Source organism: Myotis brandtii, unplaced genomic scaffold (assembly GCF_000412655.1).
Source record: "Myotis brandtii unplaced genomic scaffold, ASM41265v1 scaffold1026, whole genome shotgun sequence".
NCBI lineage: Eukaryota > Metazoa > Chordata > Mammalia > Chiroptera > Vespertilionidae > Myotis > Myotis brandtii.
Window position 1 is genome coordinate 781,797 of NW_005353435.1, and position 20,488 is coordinate 802,284.

At 55.0% G+C, this 20,488-nt stretch overlaps 2 protein-coding genes across 2 annotated transcripts in view; one reads left to right on the forward strand and one right to left on the reverse strand.

Moving 5' to 3' along the window:
• Positions 1-12,928, reverse strand: part of COG2 (component of oligomeric golgi complex 2) — a gene marked incomplete at its 3' end in the record, with an annotated part of 49,975 nt that extends 37,047 nt beyond the window's left edge. The window contains exons 1-2 of the mRNA XM_014535966.1: positions 12,704-12,928; positions 11,459-11,568 (exon numbers count right to left, since the gene is read on the reverse strand). Coding sequence (XP_014391452.1) covers positions 11,459-11,568; positions 12,704-12,928 — 335 coding nt within the window. The remainder of the gene's footprint in view (positions 1-11,458; positions 11,569-12,703) is intronic.
• Positions 12,929-16,062: 3,134 nt separating this feature from the next.
• The window catches only part of PGBD5 (piggyBac transposable element derived 5), an 8,939-nt gene continuing 4,513 nt past the window's right edge, over positions 16,063-20,488 (forward strand). The window contains exons 1-3 of the mRNA XM_014535970.1: positions 16,063-16,490; positions 19,039-19,173; positions 19,938-20,178. Coding sequence (XP_014391456.1) covers positions 16,077-16,490; positions 19,039-19,173; positions 19,938-20,178 — 790 coding nt within the window. The 5' untranslated portion in view covers positions 16,063-16,076. The remainder of the gene's footprint in view (positions 16,491-19,038; positions 19,174-19,937; positions 20,179-20,488) is intronic.

A 20,488-nucleotide genomic window follows, 5' to 3' on the forward strand; every position in this document is an offset into this window, starting at 1 on the left:
TGGTTCTCCCTGATGATGGTTCACCCAGAGGGGAATCAGCACGCAGGAGGCAGCCGTGAGGGGCCCCGGCCGGGTCCTGGCCTTGGATCTGCACCCCTCGCTGCAGCCTGCTGCTAGGCCTGCACGGCTGGCGGGGCTCCCAGCAGGGAGTGGTCTGCAAACCTCTGGCGGGCAGACAGGCACGCAGGCTGCAGTGGGGATGTGCCGAGCTGCAGCCCGGCTTACAAACTCCACCTTGGCCGGCAGTGCTTGGGGTGGCGAGGTTTAAAAGCATGTTCTCGTTCGGGCTTTAGCTGAGTTTTGGAATTTTCAAAGTCACTTGGCTCTGTATACTCCTTTTATTTTTATTTTTTAAAAAACACTTTTATTGATTTCAGAGAAGAAGGGAGAAGGAGAGAGAGAGAAACATCACCGAGGAGAGAGAATCATGGATCGGCTGCCTCCTGCATACCCCACACTGGGGGTCCAGCCCACAACGGGGGCATGTGCCCTGACCGGGAATTCAAACTTGACCTCCTGAGCCATGCTGGCCGGGCTGTACACTTCTTTTATGCCCCCTGCGTTTTCTAGTATGTCGTTAGGTCTTCCAGCCCTGGTTTGGCAGGCTCTATGCGAGGAGCGTCTGTGATCCAGCTTGTGATCTTGGGACACTTGAAATCCATGTCCACCTGGGAGAGAGAACACAGCAAGGCTCTCTACATCTCAGGGAAAGAGTGGAATTGGGTCCCGGCCGGTGTGGCTCAGTGGTTGAGCGTTGACCTATGAGCTAGGAGGTCACGGTTCGATTCCCAGTCGGGGCACATGCCCGAATTGTGGGTTCGATCCCCAGTGTGGGGCCTGCAGGAGCCAGCCCATCAATGATTCTCCTCAGTGATGTTTCTCTCTCTCTGAAATAAAGAAAAATATATATTTTTTTTAAAAAGAGTGAAATTGGGTTAGGTGAAGCCTAGTTAGAAGCAAGAGTCACGAGTCCCCTGGTGTGAGGATGAAGGCACTGGAGTGCATGTAAGCGATCCTGTATTTCTTAGTAACCAAAAATGGGAGGAATTCTGCAGCAGAACCATCGAACGTAGCCACTGCAGCACTTCCATGGCCACAGAGAGCATATCATGTGTCGTTTGGCGTCAGGTTCAAATTCTGCCTCCTTCCGGTGTCCACGGAATTCCCACTTGGGCCTGAGAATCCCAGTCGGGCACTTTAACCAAAGACATTAGTGGTTATCTGATGGCATTTTTACCCAGTGGCGCTTTCCTGCTGTGTGGTGGAGCTTGCTTCTCAGATCCAGCTCTAATGAAGGACTTCCTGTCCTCCATGAAACACCCTCCCCCTGAGGGAACTTTGGGGTGAAGGTGCAGGGGTGAGGTTGATGGCTTCTTAAGCATGAATCCAGATCCCCTGAAACAATATCAGACGGTTTAGGGGGGTGAACATAGGCGCTGACATATGTGGCCGCTCAGAGAGAGATCCTCATGGCCAGTGGTGTCGAGAGAGGGATGTTTTATTAAGTGGCTGTGAGCGGCACCCCAGCGGCTCTGAGAGCAGGGAGGGTCAGCAAAGTACAGTGTCTGCGACGCTTCGAGAGCGTGCGCGCCCCTTTCAAGGAATGCAGCGGATTTCTCCTTTATTTTTTGTTCCCAAGTTTATTAACAGATCTCACTAGGCCAGCATCGTGGGATGCGGAGGCAAAAAGGGGGTGACAGCCTGGCCAGCGTGGCTCAGTGGTTGAGCGTGGACCTGTGAACCAGGAGGTCATGGTTCGATTCCCTGTCAGGGCACAGGCCCGGGTTGCGGGCTCCATCCCCAGTAGGGGGCATGCAGGAGGCAGCCGATCCATGATTCTCTCTCATCATTGATGTTTCTATCTCCTTCCTCTCCCTTCCTCTCTGAGATCAATAAAAAAAATATATACATATAAAGAGAAGAGAGTGAAATTTTGATCTATAACCTTCATAATAGAAAATTTGTAACAGAAATGTATGTTGCTGAGAGAAACAGATGAGGAACAGGCGTCCTGCCCACCTCCTATTATATAAACGTGCCCGTGTGTGCGTGTGTGTGTGCGTGTGTGTGTGACTGTGACTGTGTCTGATGTGTAACTGCGTTGCTTGCGCTGGCTTTGGCTGAGTCAGGTTTCTTCTATGAGAACTGGCGTCTGGGAGCCCTGCGATGACCTAGAACCTGTGCAGAAAGTCCCCGTGCACCAGGGCGGGGGAGGCCCTGGGTACCCTTGTGCCTTTGATCTGCGTCCAGAAATGGGGGGGCACTTGGTGTCCAGCTGAAAGGAGGCGAGAAGGAGGCGGTGAGCATCTCCGTGGTTAAGGTTGAGACCCCTAACCGCTCTCCACACCATCCAGTCCTCCCAGCCTCTTCCTTCTGTGTTTTCAGTGGGTTTGGCTTCCTGGGTCAGGCTCTCCACACGTGCAGCCCACGGTGAGGGGTGCAGAGGGTCCTGTCTCCCCCTTCGCGCTCCTCCCCCAGGTCCTGGCTCTGCCTGGAGTTGTGAGTTCCCGAGGGATGACTTAAAGGCCAACACTGCTTGGGGGGCTGCCTGACAGGCTCTTGGCCCCTGTAGAGATGGAGGGTCGGCCTGGAGCGGCAGCTGCTGCGTACTGGGAGCTCGGGGCCCAGCCCTCTCCCCACCGATTTTGCAACGAACCCCCTAAAATAGCCCCCGCAAGCTGTCAGCCTCGCCCGCCCACTCTGCGGCGTGCGAGCTCGCTCTTTGAAACGGCATGGGAGGCAGGCCTGGCTGCTTGCGGGGCTTCTGGCCTTCTGGTCTCTTCCTCTGAGCTGTCTGTGATTCGTTCTCTCCGAGGAGGGAAGGCGCAGACAGAGCCGCAGATGCTCGCGCTGCTGTCTGTTCTGCGTCGTCGGTCTTGGTCGTGCTGCCTGGGATCCGAGCTGTTGGCTCTTTCCATCAGAGGTCGGACTTCACGGGAGTTTTCCCCCCCGTGCTCCGTGGCAGCAGCCTCTGCAATCATTCAGGGAGGAGGCACGACCTTGAAAAGCTGGAGAGGAACAGATGGCTTTGAAAATTAACACTGCTCACTGCTTTATCTTCGGAGTGCTGGTTGGTGCATTGGGTTTAAAGACTAACAAGTAAGAGGAGGAAGGTCTTTCTCTTAAGACCAGCATTCACCGGTACCCTCTACAGTCATAGGATTTAAAAATATATGTATTTCTATTTATTTCAGAGAGAGGAAGGGAGAGGAAGAGAGAGACGGAAACATCGATGATGCGGGAGAATCATGGATCGGCTGCCTCCTGCACGGCCCCTACTGGGATGGAGCCCGAAACCCGGGCATGTGCCCTGACCAGGAATCGAACCGTGACCTCCTGGTTCCTAGGTCAATGCTCAACCACTGAGCCACGCCAGCCGAGCTGTAATAGGATTTATGAGCAAAGCTCCCTGGACCCCTGTCTGGGGGGAAAGGTGTTTCCTACCTGGGGCTCTGTGGCTCCAGGAATTTGAGTCCTGAATCTTGGTCGCTACAAGATAACCCTTACGAAGTGCTATGCAATGATCGGGCATGTGCCAGGCCCCGAAACCAAAGGGAGCTTCCTGGAGGAGGCGTCGCTCACATGCCAGGGGAACCTGCGCCCATGATGAGGACAGTGACCCACGTGCCAGGCTGTGCCCTGCTTCTCAGCCCTGTACAGAGAGCACAGATGGGTGTTCTGAGGCAGCCTCGGGGGGTGATGAGAAAACCAGGTTAATGATCACCGTCAACTAGTCAGACTTGTTCGTTTAGGACAGGTGGTGCACCCCTCTTTTTTATAACACCTAGAACTTTTTCCAGTGAAAAAGCTTTATTTTTGCCCAGCCTGTGTGTCATGGTTCGATTCCCGGTCAGGGCACATGCCTGCGTTGCGGGCTCAATCCCCAGTAGGGGGCGTGCAGGAGGCAGCCGATCCATGATTCTCATCATTGATGTTTCTCTCTCTTTTCATCTCTGAAATCAATAAAAATATATTGAAAAAAAATAACGACTCAGTGGGTGGCAGTCTCGCTGTGTAAAAATTGGGGACTGTTTTTCTGTTCCTGAATTTTTAAAAAATATATTTTATTGATTTTTTACAGAGAGGAAGGGAGAGGAATAGAGAGTTGGAAACATCGACGAGAGAGAGACATCGATCAGCTGCCTCCTGCACACCCCCTACTGGGGATGTGCCCACAACCAAGGTACATGCCCTTGACTGGAATCGAACCTGGGATCCTTCAGTCCGCAGGCCGGCGCTCTATCCACTGAGCCAAAGGATGTTCCTGAATTTCTAAGGTGGCAGCGTTGACTTTCTGAGTTTAATTCATCTCCCCCCGATGAACATCCCCAAATAGGACTCTTTCTCCAAATCCTCACAGCCTGAATGAAATCAAGTGACCACACAATCACATTACATTCTTAAGGGCTATTTTGTTTAACGTTATGAAAAGCTAATACACAGACTAATTCCACCACCAAGATGATTATGATGTAAGCTAAACTCTATTATACGGCCTGGTATCATTACTTATACTTTACAACAGTCAATTCTGAAAGGATGTTCTTTCTGAAGTTACTGGGATAACTCTCTCTAGAATCAATTTAAAAAAAAAAAAGTCATTGTGTGACCACCTCACCGTCTCTGTCTGAAGAGCTATTTCGTCGGGGAATCACGTTTTTTAGTGAAAGGAGCATCGTTTCCCCTCCCTGTGTGCTCTGAAAGCTGTTGTGTTCATTGAGATCCAAGTTGTGTCCGTATCTCAGGAGCTCTGTCCCTCTGGATGCGGGTTCTGCTGCTTCTGACCCGTCTCGCTCTGGCTGCTGTGAGACCTGTGTGTGGGGGGGTCAGTTTTCTATTGGGGCTCACGGCCCGGGCCTGGCGGAGGAGCACCGAGGGGCTGGGGAGAGAAAGCAGCGCTCCCGTGTGCACAGCTGACTCCTCCTTGTCTCAGGCTCTGGCGGTTTCTCTACCTCTGGAGCCTGGGCGTCTAGTCTGAGCTCACAGGCCAGTGCTGAGGGCGCCCCGGGGGCCCCAGGAGTCTCAGGCCTTCTGGTCCTGGGGCTCCTGGGCTGGTCCCTCCAGCTGGAGAGGCCCAGTGGGGGACAGAAGTGGGGGGAGAGGCAATGTTGAGGTCACCATCTTCTCCCAAAGAAAAACGTGCAAGACGATCTCAGGGAAAAGAATAAAGACTCAGCCGGGCCAGCATGACTCGGTGGTTGAGCGTTGACCTGTGAACCAGGAGGTCAGGGTTCCATTCCCGGTCAGGGCACAGGCCCGGGTTGTGGGCTCGATCCCCAGTGTGGGGCGTGCAGGGGGCAGCCGATCCATGATTCTCTCTCATCATGGATGTTTCTATCTCTCTCTCTCTTCATCTCTGAAATCAATAAAAAACATATTAAAAATAAAGGCTCAGTGGGCGCACATCCCCCTTTTACAGAGGAAACAGACTGTGGGAGATGAAGGGGTTTAGACAATCGGAAACCGTGTGGGGCCGGAGGTGGACCAGCTGTCCGCCCGGTGTGTCTTCTCGGTCCCGTGTCTTGTTCTGAGAGAAGCGGCCTGGACCCGTGCCTGGCGTGCAGCGAGCGCTTCAGTGTCGGCTCAGTCCCAACCCTGTCCCTTCGGAGGAACGCTGTCCCTGTGGGTGGGTGGTCAGAGATGGCATTCCTCAAACTTCCTTCATTATTATTCTTTTTTTTTTAAAGAGTTTTCACTGCCCACTGCTTAGTAAACACTTTTTTAAAAAATATATATTTTTATTGATTTTAGAGAGGGAAGGAGAGAGATGGAAACATCAATGATGAGAGAAAGAGAATCATTGACTGGCTGCCTCCTGCACACCCCACACTGGGGATGGAGCCCACACCCTGGGCATGTGTCCCGACCAGGAATCGAACCGTGACCTCTTGGTTCGTAGGTCGATGCTCAACCACTGAGCCACACTGGCCGGGCCAAACTTACTTTTTTCAAAATTTATTTTTATTTGATTTTAGAGAGAGAGGAAGGGAGAGAAAGACACTTTGATTTGTTCTCCCACTTGTTTATGCATTCATTGGCTGATTCTTGTATGTGCCCTGACCGGGGATTGAACCCACAACCTTGGCATAGCTGGACGACGCTCCAACCAACTGCGCTACCCGGCCAGGGCTCTTCAGACCTTCTAACGAGGACTTGGTCTGGTGGTTGCTTGGAGGGAGACGGAAGCCATGAGGGGCAGCCTCTCCCTGAAGAGCCTCCTTCTGAACCAGGGTCCAGGACCACATGAACCGTTGCACGAAGCCGCCGTGGCCGGGAGTTACCTGCGCTCTGCTGGGCTGTTACGTAACTGGGGCGTTTTCAGATGTTGCTGTGGCTATCATCAGAGGCTTTTAGCCTTGGTCTTTCAGGAGAGCTTAAAATTGTTTTGACCTATTTTCCGCTCTTCCTACCTGGAGATTAAAAGGCCAGATCCTCGGAGCCATGGTTTTCGGGTCGTGGCTCAGCGGGGTTCTGTGACCTTCCCCCAGCCCGTGGGTCAGTGCATTAGGCACTGGATGCAAGGGAGTCTGGGCAGTGTCTGGTGTGAGGTCGGGTTCCGTTTGAGATTGTAAAGAACATGGGCGTGCTCTCTGTCTATCTATATATCTATAGTAGAGACCCGGTGCACGAATTCGTGCACGGGTGGGGTCTGGCCGGCCCGCCCCGATGGGGGCCCATCAGGCCGGGCTGGCTGGCTGGTCACGCCCCTGATGGGTTGGGGGGGTGATCGGAGCCTGGATCAGGCTGGTTGGCTGCCGCAGTGCGCGTCATAGCCATTGGTCGTTCTGGTCATTCTGGTTCCACCGTTCCGGTCGCTGGGCTTTTATATATATAGATATCTGTATGTCTATATATCTATCTATATATATTTTTTAAAATTGACTTCAGAGAAGAAGGGAGAGGGAGAGAAAGAAACATTAATGATGAGAGAGAATCATTGATCGCCACCACCTGCACAGCCCACACTGGGGATCGAGCCTGTAACCCAGGCATGTGCCCTTGACTAGGAATGGAACCGTGACCTCCCAGGTCATTCGTCGACACTCAACCACTGAGCCGCGCCGGCTGGACAAGAACATGGCTTTTGAGTCAACTTCCTGAGTCTGCTCTGAGCCCAGCCACGTCCTTAAACTCTCACACTTCCCAGCCTCTACGATTTGCTTGGCCAAGTACCTTCACCGGAGCCTCAGCTTTCTCGTCTGTGATAAAACACGTGATGCCTCCCCGCCCTGATGGGAGGGGGAGGAGCTGGCCATGTGGACACGTGGGAAGCAGATACCCTTCCCAGCAGGTGGGGAGCGGCCAGTGGGAGGCCCAGGTGGGCGTGTGCTGGGGGGCTGGTGCCAGCAGGGCACGTGAGGGGGGGGGCAGGGGCTCCCAGGTGGCGGGGAGCAGGGAGGGTCTTCGGGGCCATCGTAAGGATGTGGCTTTCACCCGGAGTGCAGTGGGAGGTTCAGTGGTTCCGGCTGAGGGTGCCGTGGCCCCGTGTGACTTGTAGAGAGATGTTGGGTCCCCCCAACACTCAGGCCACGGAGGACTCGGCATCGCCTTCATCTGACGAGGTGGGGGAGAGAGGCCGGGAGGCGTTCTGGGGTGTTTTGAAACTAGAACCAGCCATGTGCCCTGATGGACTGAATGATGAGAATTGGGGGGACCTCCAGCCATGGTGACAGAAGCAATAGGCAGCCCCGCCCCCTGCCCCCCAGTTCCAGTTCCCAGGGGCCTTGGGCAGGGCCGCTGTGCTGGGATGGGCCCTGTGAAGCTGGCCAAGGCTCTTTGAACAGTTGAAAGGAAGCCAGGTTTTCACTGGGTTTGAGATCTTGGTGGGGAATCTCACGGTCCCGGGAAGCATCAATCCGGCCTTTTCCCGTAAAAGTTTGTTTCATCTTCTTTGCAGCCGCGTCACTAATGAGCCAGTGGCCGGCTCCCCGCGGCCCCTGCTCGGGGCAGGCTCGGGCCTCGGCGGGGAAGGAAGAAAGGCGTGCGGCCCACGGCTTCCTCTCTGGCTAATGGTGTGACGACGATGCATTTGGGGCCATTTAATGATCATAAAGCCCGTTCTATTTATTGGCTATTAGAAATGGTGAGGATGAGGTTTATTTCTCTTGGAAATAGCACATCCTCTTAATTGCACCAAAAATGCTGCAGGAGCTGTGTTTTCTGGATGACCAGTGCTGCGCTCTGTCCCCACCACGTCTCGGTTTGGTGCTGGACACGCCCTGGGACAGGGAGCAGAGGCGTCCTTGGCGGGGGCCCCGGGTGCTGGCAGGTCAGAGGTCAGGGGTCTGTCGTTACTTTTCGTCTGTCGCTGACACTGTCACCCACGAGCTGCACCTTAGTATGTAGCATTTTATAACGATGCCACGTGAGAGGTTCTGTCTGTAAAACCTCTGTTATGCCCGGCTGGCGTGACTCGGGTGATGGGCATCGACCTAGGAACCAGGAGGTCACGGTTCAATTCTCGGTCAGGGCATATGCCTGGGTGGCGGGCTCGATCCCCAATGTAGGGGGTGCAGGAGGCAGCTGATCCATGATTCTCTCTCATCATTGATGTTTCTTTCTCTCTCCCTCTCCTTTCCTCTCTGAACGCAATAAAAATATATTTAGCCCTTGCCAGTTTGGCTTAGTGGATAGAGCATTGGCCTGCGGACTGAAGGGGCCTGGGGTCAATTCTGGTCAAGGGCACATACCTCGGTTGCAGGCTCCCGGCCCTGGTCAGGGGCATGGGGGAGGCAACCAATCGATGATTCTCTCTGTCTCCCTCTCTCTTCCACTCTCTCTAAAAATCAATGGAAAAATATCCTCAAGTGAGGATTAGCAAAATAAGTAAATATATATATTTAAACACACACACACACACACACACACCCCTCTGTTACCTCCCGGTGGGGAAGGAGAGAGCAGACACTTCCCTCGGGGAGAAGATGAGGGGCAGAGTTGGAGAATTGCTAACCTGGAGCGCCATCAGCAGTTTCTGAACCCTTCCCCGGTTCCGATAGCTAAATTAGAGAGAGAGCCAGGACGCTGTGTGGGACCCTCAGAGATGCTGTCACAGGCTCCGGGGGCTTTGTTCCATCCAGACGTCGCCTGTCAGCAACAGTGGCAGGCTGGCGCCCTCTGTCTGTAGACCAGCGGTCCCTGGCCATGTGCCCGGTGCTTCCCTGGTGGGCAGAGCCCAGGCCACGCTGGGCAGGGGAGGTGGGGAGGTTGGCACTGAGCCCCGGGAGTCAGCCCGCCGCCGTGACGCTGCGCTCAGGACCACTGGGCCCCTGGGTGGGCAGGGAGGGTGGCCGGCGTTCGGGAATGCCCTGGTGACTGTCAGACCCCTTCCCCACTCCGACCCCCTCCCCTGGACTTGGTCTGCCCTTGCCCTTGTCGAAACCGCCAGAAAGACAGCCAGGGACACACCTTGGTCAAAGGAACTTGGGTTCTTTAGCTTCATCGAGAGAGAGTGCATGCTGGACTGTGCACGACGCGGTCAGAGGGACGGGGGGAGCTCAGGGTGGGGTTTGGGGCTCTGCAGGTTGACTGTAAAGTGGGGTTGAGGGAGCCGAGGCCACCTTTGGCCCAGGGGTGTCCAAGTGATAGAGCATCTCGGTCATTTAAAAAATATGTATGTTGTTATTGATGTCAGAGAGGAAGGGAGAGAGAAACATCAATGATGAGAGGGAATCATGGACCGGCTGCCTCCTGCACACCCCACACTGGGGATCGAGCCCGCAACCCGGGCCTGTGCCCTGACCGGGAATCGAACCGTGACCTCCTGGTTCCTAGGTTGACACTCAACCACCCATCCCCGCCGGCCGGGCTGGTAAAGCTCTTTGGGAAAAGGGTAGGAAGTGGAAATGGCAGTTGGAGAAGTACTGGACCTGTATGTCAACCATTTAGATTCCGTTTGGGGGCGTTCCTGAATGTCATGTTCATGGAAACAGGACACCGAAGGAGGAGGGACTCTGCTGGTTCTGCTGCTTAGACCTTGGATAGTTGGTGGCTGCATGTTTCCCAGATGGGGAGGGGGTGGCGGGTGAGAGGGCTTCTGAGTGGTGACTGTTTGGGGAACTTGGTCAGGGTGTGCAGGGACCCTGGGAGAGGCGGACCCGGGTTCAGATCCTGCCTCTGGCCTGCAGGGCTGGGTCCTTGGGCTAAGTCCAAACCCTCCTCCTGGTGCCTTCCGTCTGCCGCACGCCCACCATGTGCTGGGCACCCTGCCAGCAAACTGCCATCTGCGCGCTCGGCCCCGCTTCCCGAGTCTGGGCGGTAGGGGGGGTTCATTATCCTCCTTTTACACCTGAAGAAACGCAAACTGAGGCGAGAAGCCGCGCGTCCAAGGCCACACAGCTGGAAAGGACAGAGCGAGGACCTCAGGGCTGTTGGACTCGCGCTTTAGGCCTCGCTGCCTCTTCCCCTCAGTCTCCTCATCTGTAAAATGGGCATTTGTGATTCCTGGGAATTGTGTTTCCAAGTCCGTAACACAATTCTCTGTACCCACAAGGACCTGGCCAATTATACGTTCCCTTGCCCCTCTCCCCTCCCCCTCAGGGCGTCTCCGCTGCTCCGAGCTGCTTCCCGAAGTCCCGGGTTGGTCCAGGGAGCGCCTGGGGACTTGCTGGCGTCCTGGCTTACTCTTCCCTGAGCCGTAGCCAGGACTCCAGGAAGGGACCGTCCTGCTAAATATGGTTTTTAGTCACTGAACTCCACTCTGCCCTTTGCAAAGGCGACAGTAAAATTACTGTCTTTTATTTTGCCTGTCAGCCTAGCATTCCGAATGAAAGTGGATTGCTTGCTTTCTTTCTTTTTTTTCCTCCTGTGATATATTCCCGCCCGGCCCTGGCTGGAAGTTCAGTCCCTGGCATGTGCGTGTCCGGGCCTGGATGGAGGTGCCCCCGTAGCTCACTCTGCTCCCGGGTTTGCGGAATCACGTGCCTCTGGCTGAGCGGCCTGGACTGGGAGTTGAGGGACAGATGCCTGGTAATCACCAGGCTTCCTCCCACAGCAGGGCACTGGCAGGCACCGCCTGTTTTAAGGGGACATTTAAGCGGCGTTTTAAAGAGCTAGACCTACAGCTTCTAAATGCAGGAGACCGGAGATGAATCCTTAAGACACTCCCTTCCTGTGCAAAAGGCGTTGGGAAGGGAAGCTGGACCCGGACCCCACGGAGCGTGGCAGGTGCCAGAGGCCTGAGCGGTGTCCGGGCGCCTTGATGGGCACCACGGGTCGCAGTTGTGCCCCTCAGCAGAGCTGGTTGCCTCCTCCCCTTTATTTATTTATTTTTATTTTTTAAATATCTTTTTATTGATTTCAGAGGGAGAGGGAGCGAGAGGTAGTAACATCAGTGATGAGAGAGAATCATGGATCGGCTGCCTCCTGCACGCCCTCACTGGGATGGAGCCCGCAACCCCCGCATGTGCCCTGACCGGGAATCGAACCCTGACCTCCTGGTTTGCAGGTCGACGCTCACCCGCTGAGCCAGCTGCCCGGCCTGAGCTGCATGCTCACGGAATTGTCTTTAGCCCCATCGGCGTGGACCACACACCGCCTCTCCTTCCTCCCCTTGCCGATGCGCGGATTCTGGGCAGGGAGAGTGGGTGGCTCCTCATGGGCCGCCGGGGGTGGGGAGTGGGAGGCAGATGTGGGGGGAGGGACAGGAGGGGAGCTGAGTGGAAATCTGTCCATCACCAACAGGGCGGGGGTGCGTGTCCCCCATGAATGACCAGCCTTCAGGGTGGGCTCCTGCCAGGTACAGTCCTGGCCCAGGCGTGCTCCTCCTCGGGCCGAGGGCCCAGCACCGGGAGGCGAGCTCCTGGCCTCCAGCGCCCTGGATTTGGCATCTGAATTCGGAACTGGCAGCGCGTTCGTGTCTGCCTGTGATTAAGTGAAGGAGACTGGCATGACGGTACCGCGTGTCTGCTCCACACGGCACGGTCCCATCGGGCTGTCTTCCCTCGAGATTACAGGGAGGGCCGGTGGTTTCATTGACAAGAGGTGGCGAGTGCTGGCCGCCTGTCCGCCCCAGGATGGATGCTCCTAGAGCAGCACTAGCTGGGCCCTGGGGCTGCAGCATCCATATGTGTGGCCCGCCCTGCGTCCGGGCCCAGTGCGGCCCAGCCCGCGCAGCCGATGAACCGGAAATCAGTCATTACCATCCGGTGTGATGGGCAGTAATTGAGAACTGAGGTGTGGGTGCCAGGCTTCTGGGGTTCAGATCCAGCCACGTGGGCCGGTCACTTAGTCCCTGGCTTCTGTTTCTTTCATGGATACAATGGGGACAACAATGCCATCTCCCAGGGTGGGGTGGAGAGGGACTGAGCTTAGACACGCTAGGCAACTGCCTCGTTAGCCTGAGCGGGGCTGCAGGTCGGGTGCTCGTTGCCTTTTCTGTGCTCATCCTGGGCCTCAGAGCCTGAGCCTCCTGGAGTGGCCTCGAGCTCCAGGCTTGGAGGGAGGTGGGGGGCAGCCTCGGGGCCGGCAGTCCTCTCCTCCGGGGACCCAGAGCCTCTCAGAGTGCCCCTGGGCCCTGTGCCCACAGAGGAAGGAGGGAGGAATCTGCGCACCCCGCGTGGCCATCCGTGGCGCCTGCCCACGCTCTGCTGTGTGGATTCCGTGTCCCACCAGAGGCTGCGGGACGGGAATGAGGGTGATGGTAGCAGCCACCACAGTCGGAAAACCACGGTTCCTGGTTGCTGCCCGATGCTCCCCGACTCACATGATCGTCACAGCAGCCCCGAGAGCGGGAGGCCCGGGGCCCCGGAGGACGCTCCTGGCTCCAGGTCACGCAGCTCCCGAGCGGCCAGGCTGGTGGTGCCAGAACCAGCAGCTCACCCACGAGCTGGGGGAGGGTTTTTAAAATCTCATGCATTCGTGTCAGTGCCTGGGGGAGGGAAGAGAGGAGCTGTCTGCCCACGTCCTCCTGGATATTCTGCTGTTTCATCGTGAGCTGCTTCCATCTTTTAAAAGAGAGAGAGAGAGAGAGACAGACAGACAGACAGAAGGGCAAGCTCCCAGTGTGGCCCGAGCAGCCTCCTTTCTTGCATGGAAGGGTCTGGAGGGTTCTTTTCCTGGTGCGTCTGAGGCATCCAGGGTGGCAGTTTTAAGCTGCCAACCTGCTTCCTGGGTTTGGGGCCGACTCCCAGCCAATCAGAAGTGGGGAGGTTCCCCCATCTTTGACATTGAGCTCGCCCCCAGTTGGGCTCTTCCTTGCATGTTAGCAGCATCTGCTCAGGGCTGCTTTCCTTCCCCGAGTCCTGACAAACAATAGCCTGGTTTCAAGAGGGATATTTATAACTCGGGACAGCACAGAAATATTTGATTCCCACATGAGCATTTATGGGATTCTTTTATTTTTTTCAGTCTCATGAAAAATTCATCCCCTGAGGCCTGGGCTGCTCTCGTCTCCTAAGTTTGGGTGTCTGGGCTCGTCTGCTCTTCCTTCTTAGATGCTTAGGTCGGGTGGGAGCGGGGAGAGTCCCAAAGAAGACAGGACGGCTTGCAGCCTTGGGCAATCTCTTCTCTCGACTAGACGACTAGACGACTAGACGGTCGCCAATCCACTCTGTATTGTAGGAAAGTGGCCCTTTCCCTTAAAGGAGGGTGAGAAGACCCTCATCAAAAAGCTCCCAGCAAACAAAAGCCCGGGTCCCGACGGCTTCAAGGGAGTTTTCCCAAACATTCAAAGAAGAACTAGCACCTCTCCTCCTGACTATTCCAGAACATCCAAGAGGAAGGAACACTTCCCAGCTCTTTCTTTAAGGCCAGCATCACCCTAATCCCAAACCAGATAAAGACTAAACAGAGAAGAGAATTACAGGCCAATATCCCTGAACATAGACGCTAAAATCCTCAACAAAATATTAGCAAATCGGATCCAGCAATATATTTAAAAAATCATACATCATGACCAAGTGGGATTTGTTCCAGGGATGCAAGGCTGGTACAATATTTGCAACTCAATAAACGTGATACATGATATAAACAGATTGAAAGATAAAAATCACATGATTGTATCAATAGACAGAAAAAGCATTCGACAAAATCCAACACCCATTTTTGATAACTCTCAGCAAAGTGGGAATAGAGGGAGTATATCTCAACATGATGAAGGCCACGTATGACAAATCTACAGCAAACATCATACTCAGTGGGCAAAAACTAAAACCATTTCCCGTAAGAACAGGAACAAGACAGGAATGTCTGCTTTCACCACTCTTATTCAACACTAGAGGCCTGGTGCATGGGATTCGTGCACTGGTCGGGGTGGCATGGCCTGCAGGGATCTGTCCACTGTGGGAGCGCCGCTGAGCTGCTGTGGACCCGCCCTCTGAGGGAGTGCACTGACCACCAGGGGGCAGCTTCTGCATTGAGCATCTGCCCCCTGGTGGTCAGTGCCCGTCATAGCGACTGGTTGTTCCGTTGTTTGGTTGATTTGCATATTAGGCTTTTATTATATAGGATAGCACTGGAAGTCCTAGCCACAGCAATCAGACAAGAAGAAATAAAAGGCATCCATATTGGGAAGGAGAAAGTAAAACTCTCATTATTCGCAGATGATTTGATATTGTACATAGAAAACCTCTAAAGACCACCAAAAACGACTAGATTTAATAAATGAATTTGGCAATGTAGTAGGATACAAAATCAATACCCAAAATCGATGGCTTTTTTGTACACCAGTAATGAACTCTCAAAAAGAGAAACTAAAACCCATTTACCATCGCAACAAAAAAATTAAGATACTTAGGAATAAAGTTAACTAAGGAGGTAAAAGACCTGTACTCAGAAAACTATAGGACCTTGGAAAACGAGATAGAAGGAGATATAAACAAGTGGAAAAACATACCATGTTCATGGATTGGTAGAATCAACAGCATGAAAATGTCCATACTACTCAAGGCAATCTACAGATTCAATGTAACCCCTATTAAAATACCAACAGCATATTTCACGATTCTAGAACAAACACTCCAAAAACTTATGTGGAACCAAAAAAAGATCCTGAATAGCTGCAGAAATCTAAGAAAGAACAAAGTTGGAGGAATCACAATACCAGATCTCAAGTTACGCTACAAAGCCACTGTAATCAAGACAGCCTGGTATTGGCACGAGAATAGGCATATAGATCAGTGGAACAGAACAGAGACCCCAGAAATCGACCCAAGCCATTACGCTCAATTAACATTTGACAAAGGAAGCAAGAGCATACAATGGAGTCAACACAGCCTCCTGCACGCCCCCCAGTCGGGATTGAACCAGCAACCCCGGGCATGTGCCCTGACTGGGAATTGAACCAGTGACCTCTTAGTTCCTGGGTCAATGCTCAACCACTGAGCCATACCGGCCGAGCTGTTGTGAGGCTTTTATTGCATTGATGAGGTTATCTAAACGATAATTATCCTTCCAGCCTTCTTCACTGATAAATTCAGTTACCATGTACAGAATACCTTGTAAAAATTGCTTTCTCACCTGGACGGAATTTCCCAGACCCCACGCGGCGAAAGCGTTCTCATTTACAGAGGTACCTGGACTTACAGGAAAGCAAACACCAGGGCTGTGGCCAGGCTCCTGTGATAAGAATTCCTTAGGCTCTGCCCCTCCTCCCAACCCTCACTGTCCCTCACTCTTTGTTTTTAAAATACATTTTTTATTGATTTCCGAGAGGAAGGGAGAGAGAGATGTAGAAACATTAGTGATGAGAAAGAATCATGGATCGGCTGCCTCCTGCACGCCCCACACTGGGGATGGAGCCCACAGCCCAGGCATGTGCCCTGACCAGGAATTGAACCGCGGCCTCCTGGTTCCTAGGTCGACACTCAACCACTGAACCACTCTGACCGGGCTCCCTTACTCTCTGGATCCGTGTTTCTGAATTGGCCACATTGTAAGAAGGGTTGTGCAGAGTGAAGAGGGGCCCCTGGTGGTGTGTGAGTCGAGGGGGGATGGGGGGCTGGTGCGTGAGCCCCGGTCCCCGCGAAGGGTGTCGCGTGGGCAGAGGGGCAGCGAAGGGAGTGCGCCCCATCCTGGCCGGGGCGTGCCGGCTGCGGTAGTAAGTGCCTGGCCTGCCTGTTTCAGGTCCCACCCGGAAGATGCCCCCCAGCGCCAGTGCCATGGACTTCTTCCAGCTCTTCGTCCCCGACAACATGCTCAAGAACATGGTGGTGCAGACGAACCTGTACGCCAGAAAGTTCCAGGAGCGCTTCGGCAGCGACGGCGCCTGGGCGGACGTGACGCTGGCCGAGATGAAGGCCTTCCTGGGCTACATGGTCTCCACCAGCATCTCCCACTGCGAGTCGGTCCTCAGCATCTGGAGCGGCGGTTTCTATAGCAACCGGGGCCTGGCGGGCGTCATGAGCCAGGCCCGCTTCGAGAAGATCCTCAAGTACTTCCACGTGGTGGCCTTCCGCTCCAGCCAGGCGGCGCATGGCCTCTACAAGGTCCAGCCCTTCCTCGACGCCCTGCAGAGCAGCTTCGACACGGCCTTCAGGCCCTCCCAGACCCAGGTGAGGCGGGCTCTGCCGGCCCTCGGCCCTGGGCCGGGAGATGCGGGCCCCCACCATTCAGCAGCTGTCCTGTGGAATCGTCCCCGGGGTCCGCGGAAGCTGGAGGCCGAGCTGACCTGGGGCCTCCTCCCTTCCTGCCCCGACTCTGAGGTCACTTCAAGGTCATCCACGTAAGACCCAGGGGACGTGCAGATCAGCAGCTCCCGACCACAGACGATCAGAACTCGGGGTTTTGCTCTGAGATGCACTTTTCCTCTTTTCTCCCCATCCTCCCTCTCCTTTATTTTATTTTTCAAAAATATGTTTTTATTGATGTCAGAGAGGAAGGGAGAGGGAGAGAGAGAGAGAAACATTGATGATGAGAGAGAATCATGGATCGGCTGCCTCCTGCACGCCCCCCACTGGGGATCGAGCCCACAACCTGGGCAAGTGCCCCGACCGGGAACCCAACCGTGACCTCCTGGTTCACAGGTCGACGCTCGCGACCGGGAACCCAACCATGACCTCCTGGTTCACAGGTCGACGCTCAACCACTGAGCCACGCCGGCCGGCCGGGTGGAATTCATTTTAATGCAGACAGAAAAGAGGGAAAAACAGTGAGGACAGAAGTTCTCGCTGGCCCCTCCGCGCTGGTGAGGTGTGTGGTTTGCGCTGATGACACGGTAATGCAGGTGGATGGAGGCGTTGGCTCTGGGAGGAGGAGTGGAGAGGGCAGCAGAAGCGGTCTCTGTGCGTCCCTCACCCCTCTGCGGCGTCCCTCCCCCCTCTGCTCCATTCCCCTCCGAGGCAGGCACTCACAGTTTTGCTAGAGTGGTTCCAAATGGGGCTCGAATGTTTGATGAGCTGCACAGAGCTGGCAAGTTCAGGAAGCAGGTGGGAGGCACCTCCTCCAGGCAGCTCGCCAGGCTTGTCCCCGCCTCTAACCACAGAAAAGCCGAGGGCGCAGAACTGACAGGCCCTGTGGTTTTTAATGGCATCCAGGCAGCATTAAGGAGAGAGGGAGGATATGGTGAGTATTCTCCTCCGCTCTGCCCTTGGCCCAGTGCATCCTGACTCCACCCGGAGCCTGTTGGGGAGGCAAAACTCGGACCCTGCCCCAAACTTGCTGAATCAGACCTGCACGTTAGGAAGTCCCTTCACCCCCCTACCCCCACCCCCCGGGACCAGTTTATCCGTTTAAGCTTGAAAGGCACCGACAGAGAGCAAGGGTCGGTCAGTACACTCTCCCTGTCAGTGGCCAGAGGCATCAGTTCTGCCATTGTGGCCCGAAGGCCGCCATCAACAATGTGTGAGTGAGTGAGTGAGTGAGCAAGCGAGGCAGGTTCCAATAAAACTTTATTTACAACAGGCAGGGAGGGGGCCAGATGCAATCTGGCCCCTGATCCAGGGCACCTTGTGGAGTTCCTGGGATGCTGTTCCCACACTTCATTTCGTTGAGACAGTTCAGAATTCAGCCTGAATCAGGACTGAGGAGGGAAGGGTGGCAGAGTGCTAGGGTTACCCCAAAGTCTCCCCAAAAAGCTTTGACTCAAAGAAGCAAAACTTTGACCACCCCTCGGAGCCTGTTTTTATAATTCCATTTCTTTTTATTCTATTGTCTTGTCACTGAAAATGTCCTACCACCATGTTACCAAGCAGCTAAAACAGGTGACGTGATATTTAAAGTCGCCTCGGGACCCCATGTCAGAAAGCACTGGGCGCCTTGAGGGAGGGCGGAGAGCCCGGCGCTGGGTCAGAAGGGAACTGGTCACTTCAGGAGCCGGGAAAGAGCGGGCGTAGCCCAGCCCGAGACCCGTCCTGATGCCTAAACAATTCGTGTGTTTTTCTTGGTTTCCCCCAGGGCAGAGGTCAGATCCTGACATTTCAGTTCAGCCCTACCTGGTGTGGCTCAGTGGATAGGGTGTCAGCCAGTGGACTGAAGGGTCCTGGGTTCGATTCTGGTCAAAGCCACTTACCCGGGTCCTGGTCCGGGCTCGTGCAGGAGGCAACCAATCGATGTGTCTCTCTCACATCAATGTTTCTCTCTGTCCTTCCCTCTCTCTTCCACTCTCTCTAAAAACCAATGGAAAAATATTCTCGGGTGAGGATTAAAAAAAAGGTTTAAGTTCAATGTAAGTCCATTTGGAGCCAGTGAGGGGAAGGACAGCCGAGCAGGGGAAGCCCTCATCCGCGAGTGGAAAGGTCGCCCATGGAAAGAAGTGGGTGCCCCCACCCGGCGCGCCCCACGAGAGGTCAGGCCCCGGCTGGAGAGCCCGCTACCAAGTGAGGATTTGGACTGGGGACCTGCCGCCGATTTTCTAAATTCCTGCTCTGTGTCAGGGCCTGTGCTGCGAGCTCCGCACCCCGTTTCTCACTTAGTCCCCCCAAAACACCGGTGCGGATCCTGCTGTTCCCCTTCCACAGACGCGCGTCCCGGGACCAGAGAGGTCGAGGGCCTTAGCCACGGCCCACAGCTGGTCAGGGGCAGATCGAGACTTGAGCCCAGACCTGACGAGGCCCCGAGCCCACGCTGCCGCCCATGAGCATCTCCGCTTGTCCTCTCCGGCAGGTGCTACACGAACCCCTGATTGACGAGGACCCCGTGTTCATCGCCACGTGCACGGAGCGGGAGCTGCGCAAGAGGAAAAAGCGGAAGTTCAGCCTGTGGGTCAGGCAGTGCTCGTCCACCGGCTTCATCATCCAGGTGAGCCCTGGGCGGGGCCGGGGGCCGAGGGAGAGGCTGGGCCACGGCTCGCGTGGTAACCGATGAACCCTCTGCCTTCTCACTGTGCGTCATGCAGACGTTCCCGCCTGGGCCGGGGCCGGTGCTGCCCTCCACGCTGAGCACTGGGGTGGCCGGCACTGTCCCCGGCATGTTCCTCCCACCCCACCCAATCAGCCCCTCTGGTTAAACTGATCATGACTCAGGCCCCACCCAGCCGACGTGGCTCAGTGGTTGAGCACCAACCTATGAACCAGGAGGTCACGGCACATGCCTAGATTGTGGGCTCCATCCCCAGTAAGGGGAATGCAGGCCGATCCATGATTCTCTCTCTCTCTTTTTTTTTAATATATTTTATTGATTTTTTACAGAGAGGAAGGGAGAGAGATAGAGAGTTAGAAACATCAATGAGAGAGAAACATCGATCAGCTGCCTCCTGCACATCTCCTACTGGGGATGTGCCCACAACCCAGATACATGCCCTTGACCGGAATCGAACCTGGGACCTTTCAGTCTGCAGGCCGACACTCTATCCACTGAGCCAAACCGGTTTCGGCCATGATTCTCTCTTATCATTGATGTTTGCATCTCTCTCTCCGTCTCCCTTCCTCTCTAAAATCAATAAACAGATTTTTTTAAAAGGCGATAATTAGGTTAAAATGAAGTCATTAGGGACGGAAGCCGCACTGCCCAGCGTGGGCCTGGCCGCCGCGCTGTGGGCTCACTGGCCCTGTGTTTCCTGGCAGATCTACGTCCACCTGAAGGAGGGTGTGGGCCCCGACGGGCTGGACGCACTGAAGAACAAGCCGCAGCTGCACGGCGCGGTGGCCCGGAACCTGTGCCGCAACGCGGCCGGCAAGAACTACATCGTCTTCACGGGGCCCAGCATCACCAGCCTGGCGCTGTTCGAGGAGTTTGAAAAGCAAGGTTTGTCGCGTGGGGAGCGGCGTGAGCCTGGCTCTGCCCCGGAGAGTGGTGCTGGGAGAGGTTCGGGTGGAGTGGCGTCCGCACAGACCATGCGAGGAGGCCTTCTCTGGGAGCAGATCACTCCAGGCCCCAGTTGGGACCTGCTGGGCACCAGAGCTGAGGGTACTGTCCCGGCTCCAGTCTGGGGACAGGTCAGCACATAGCCCCGCCCATAAGGCCATGGTCACTGAAGCAGCCAGAGTGTGTAGTCCATTTGCTGCTGTAACAAAAGGCTACAGAGTGGCGGCTTACAAACCACATGCACACCCGCCTATATACACACGCACCACCTATATGCACTCACACCCGCCTATACACACACACACCCCAC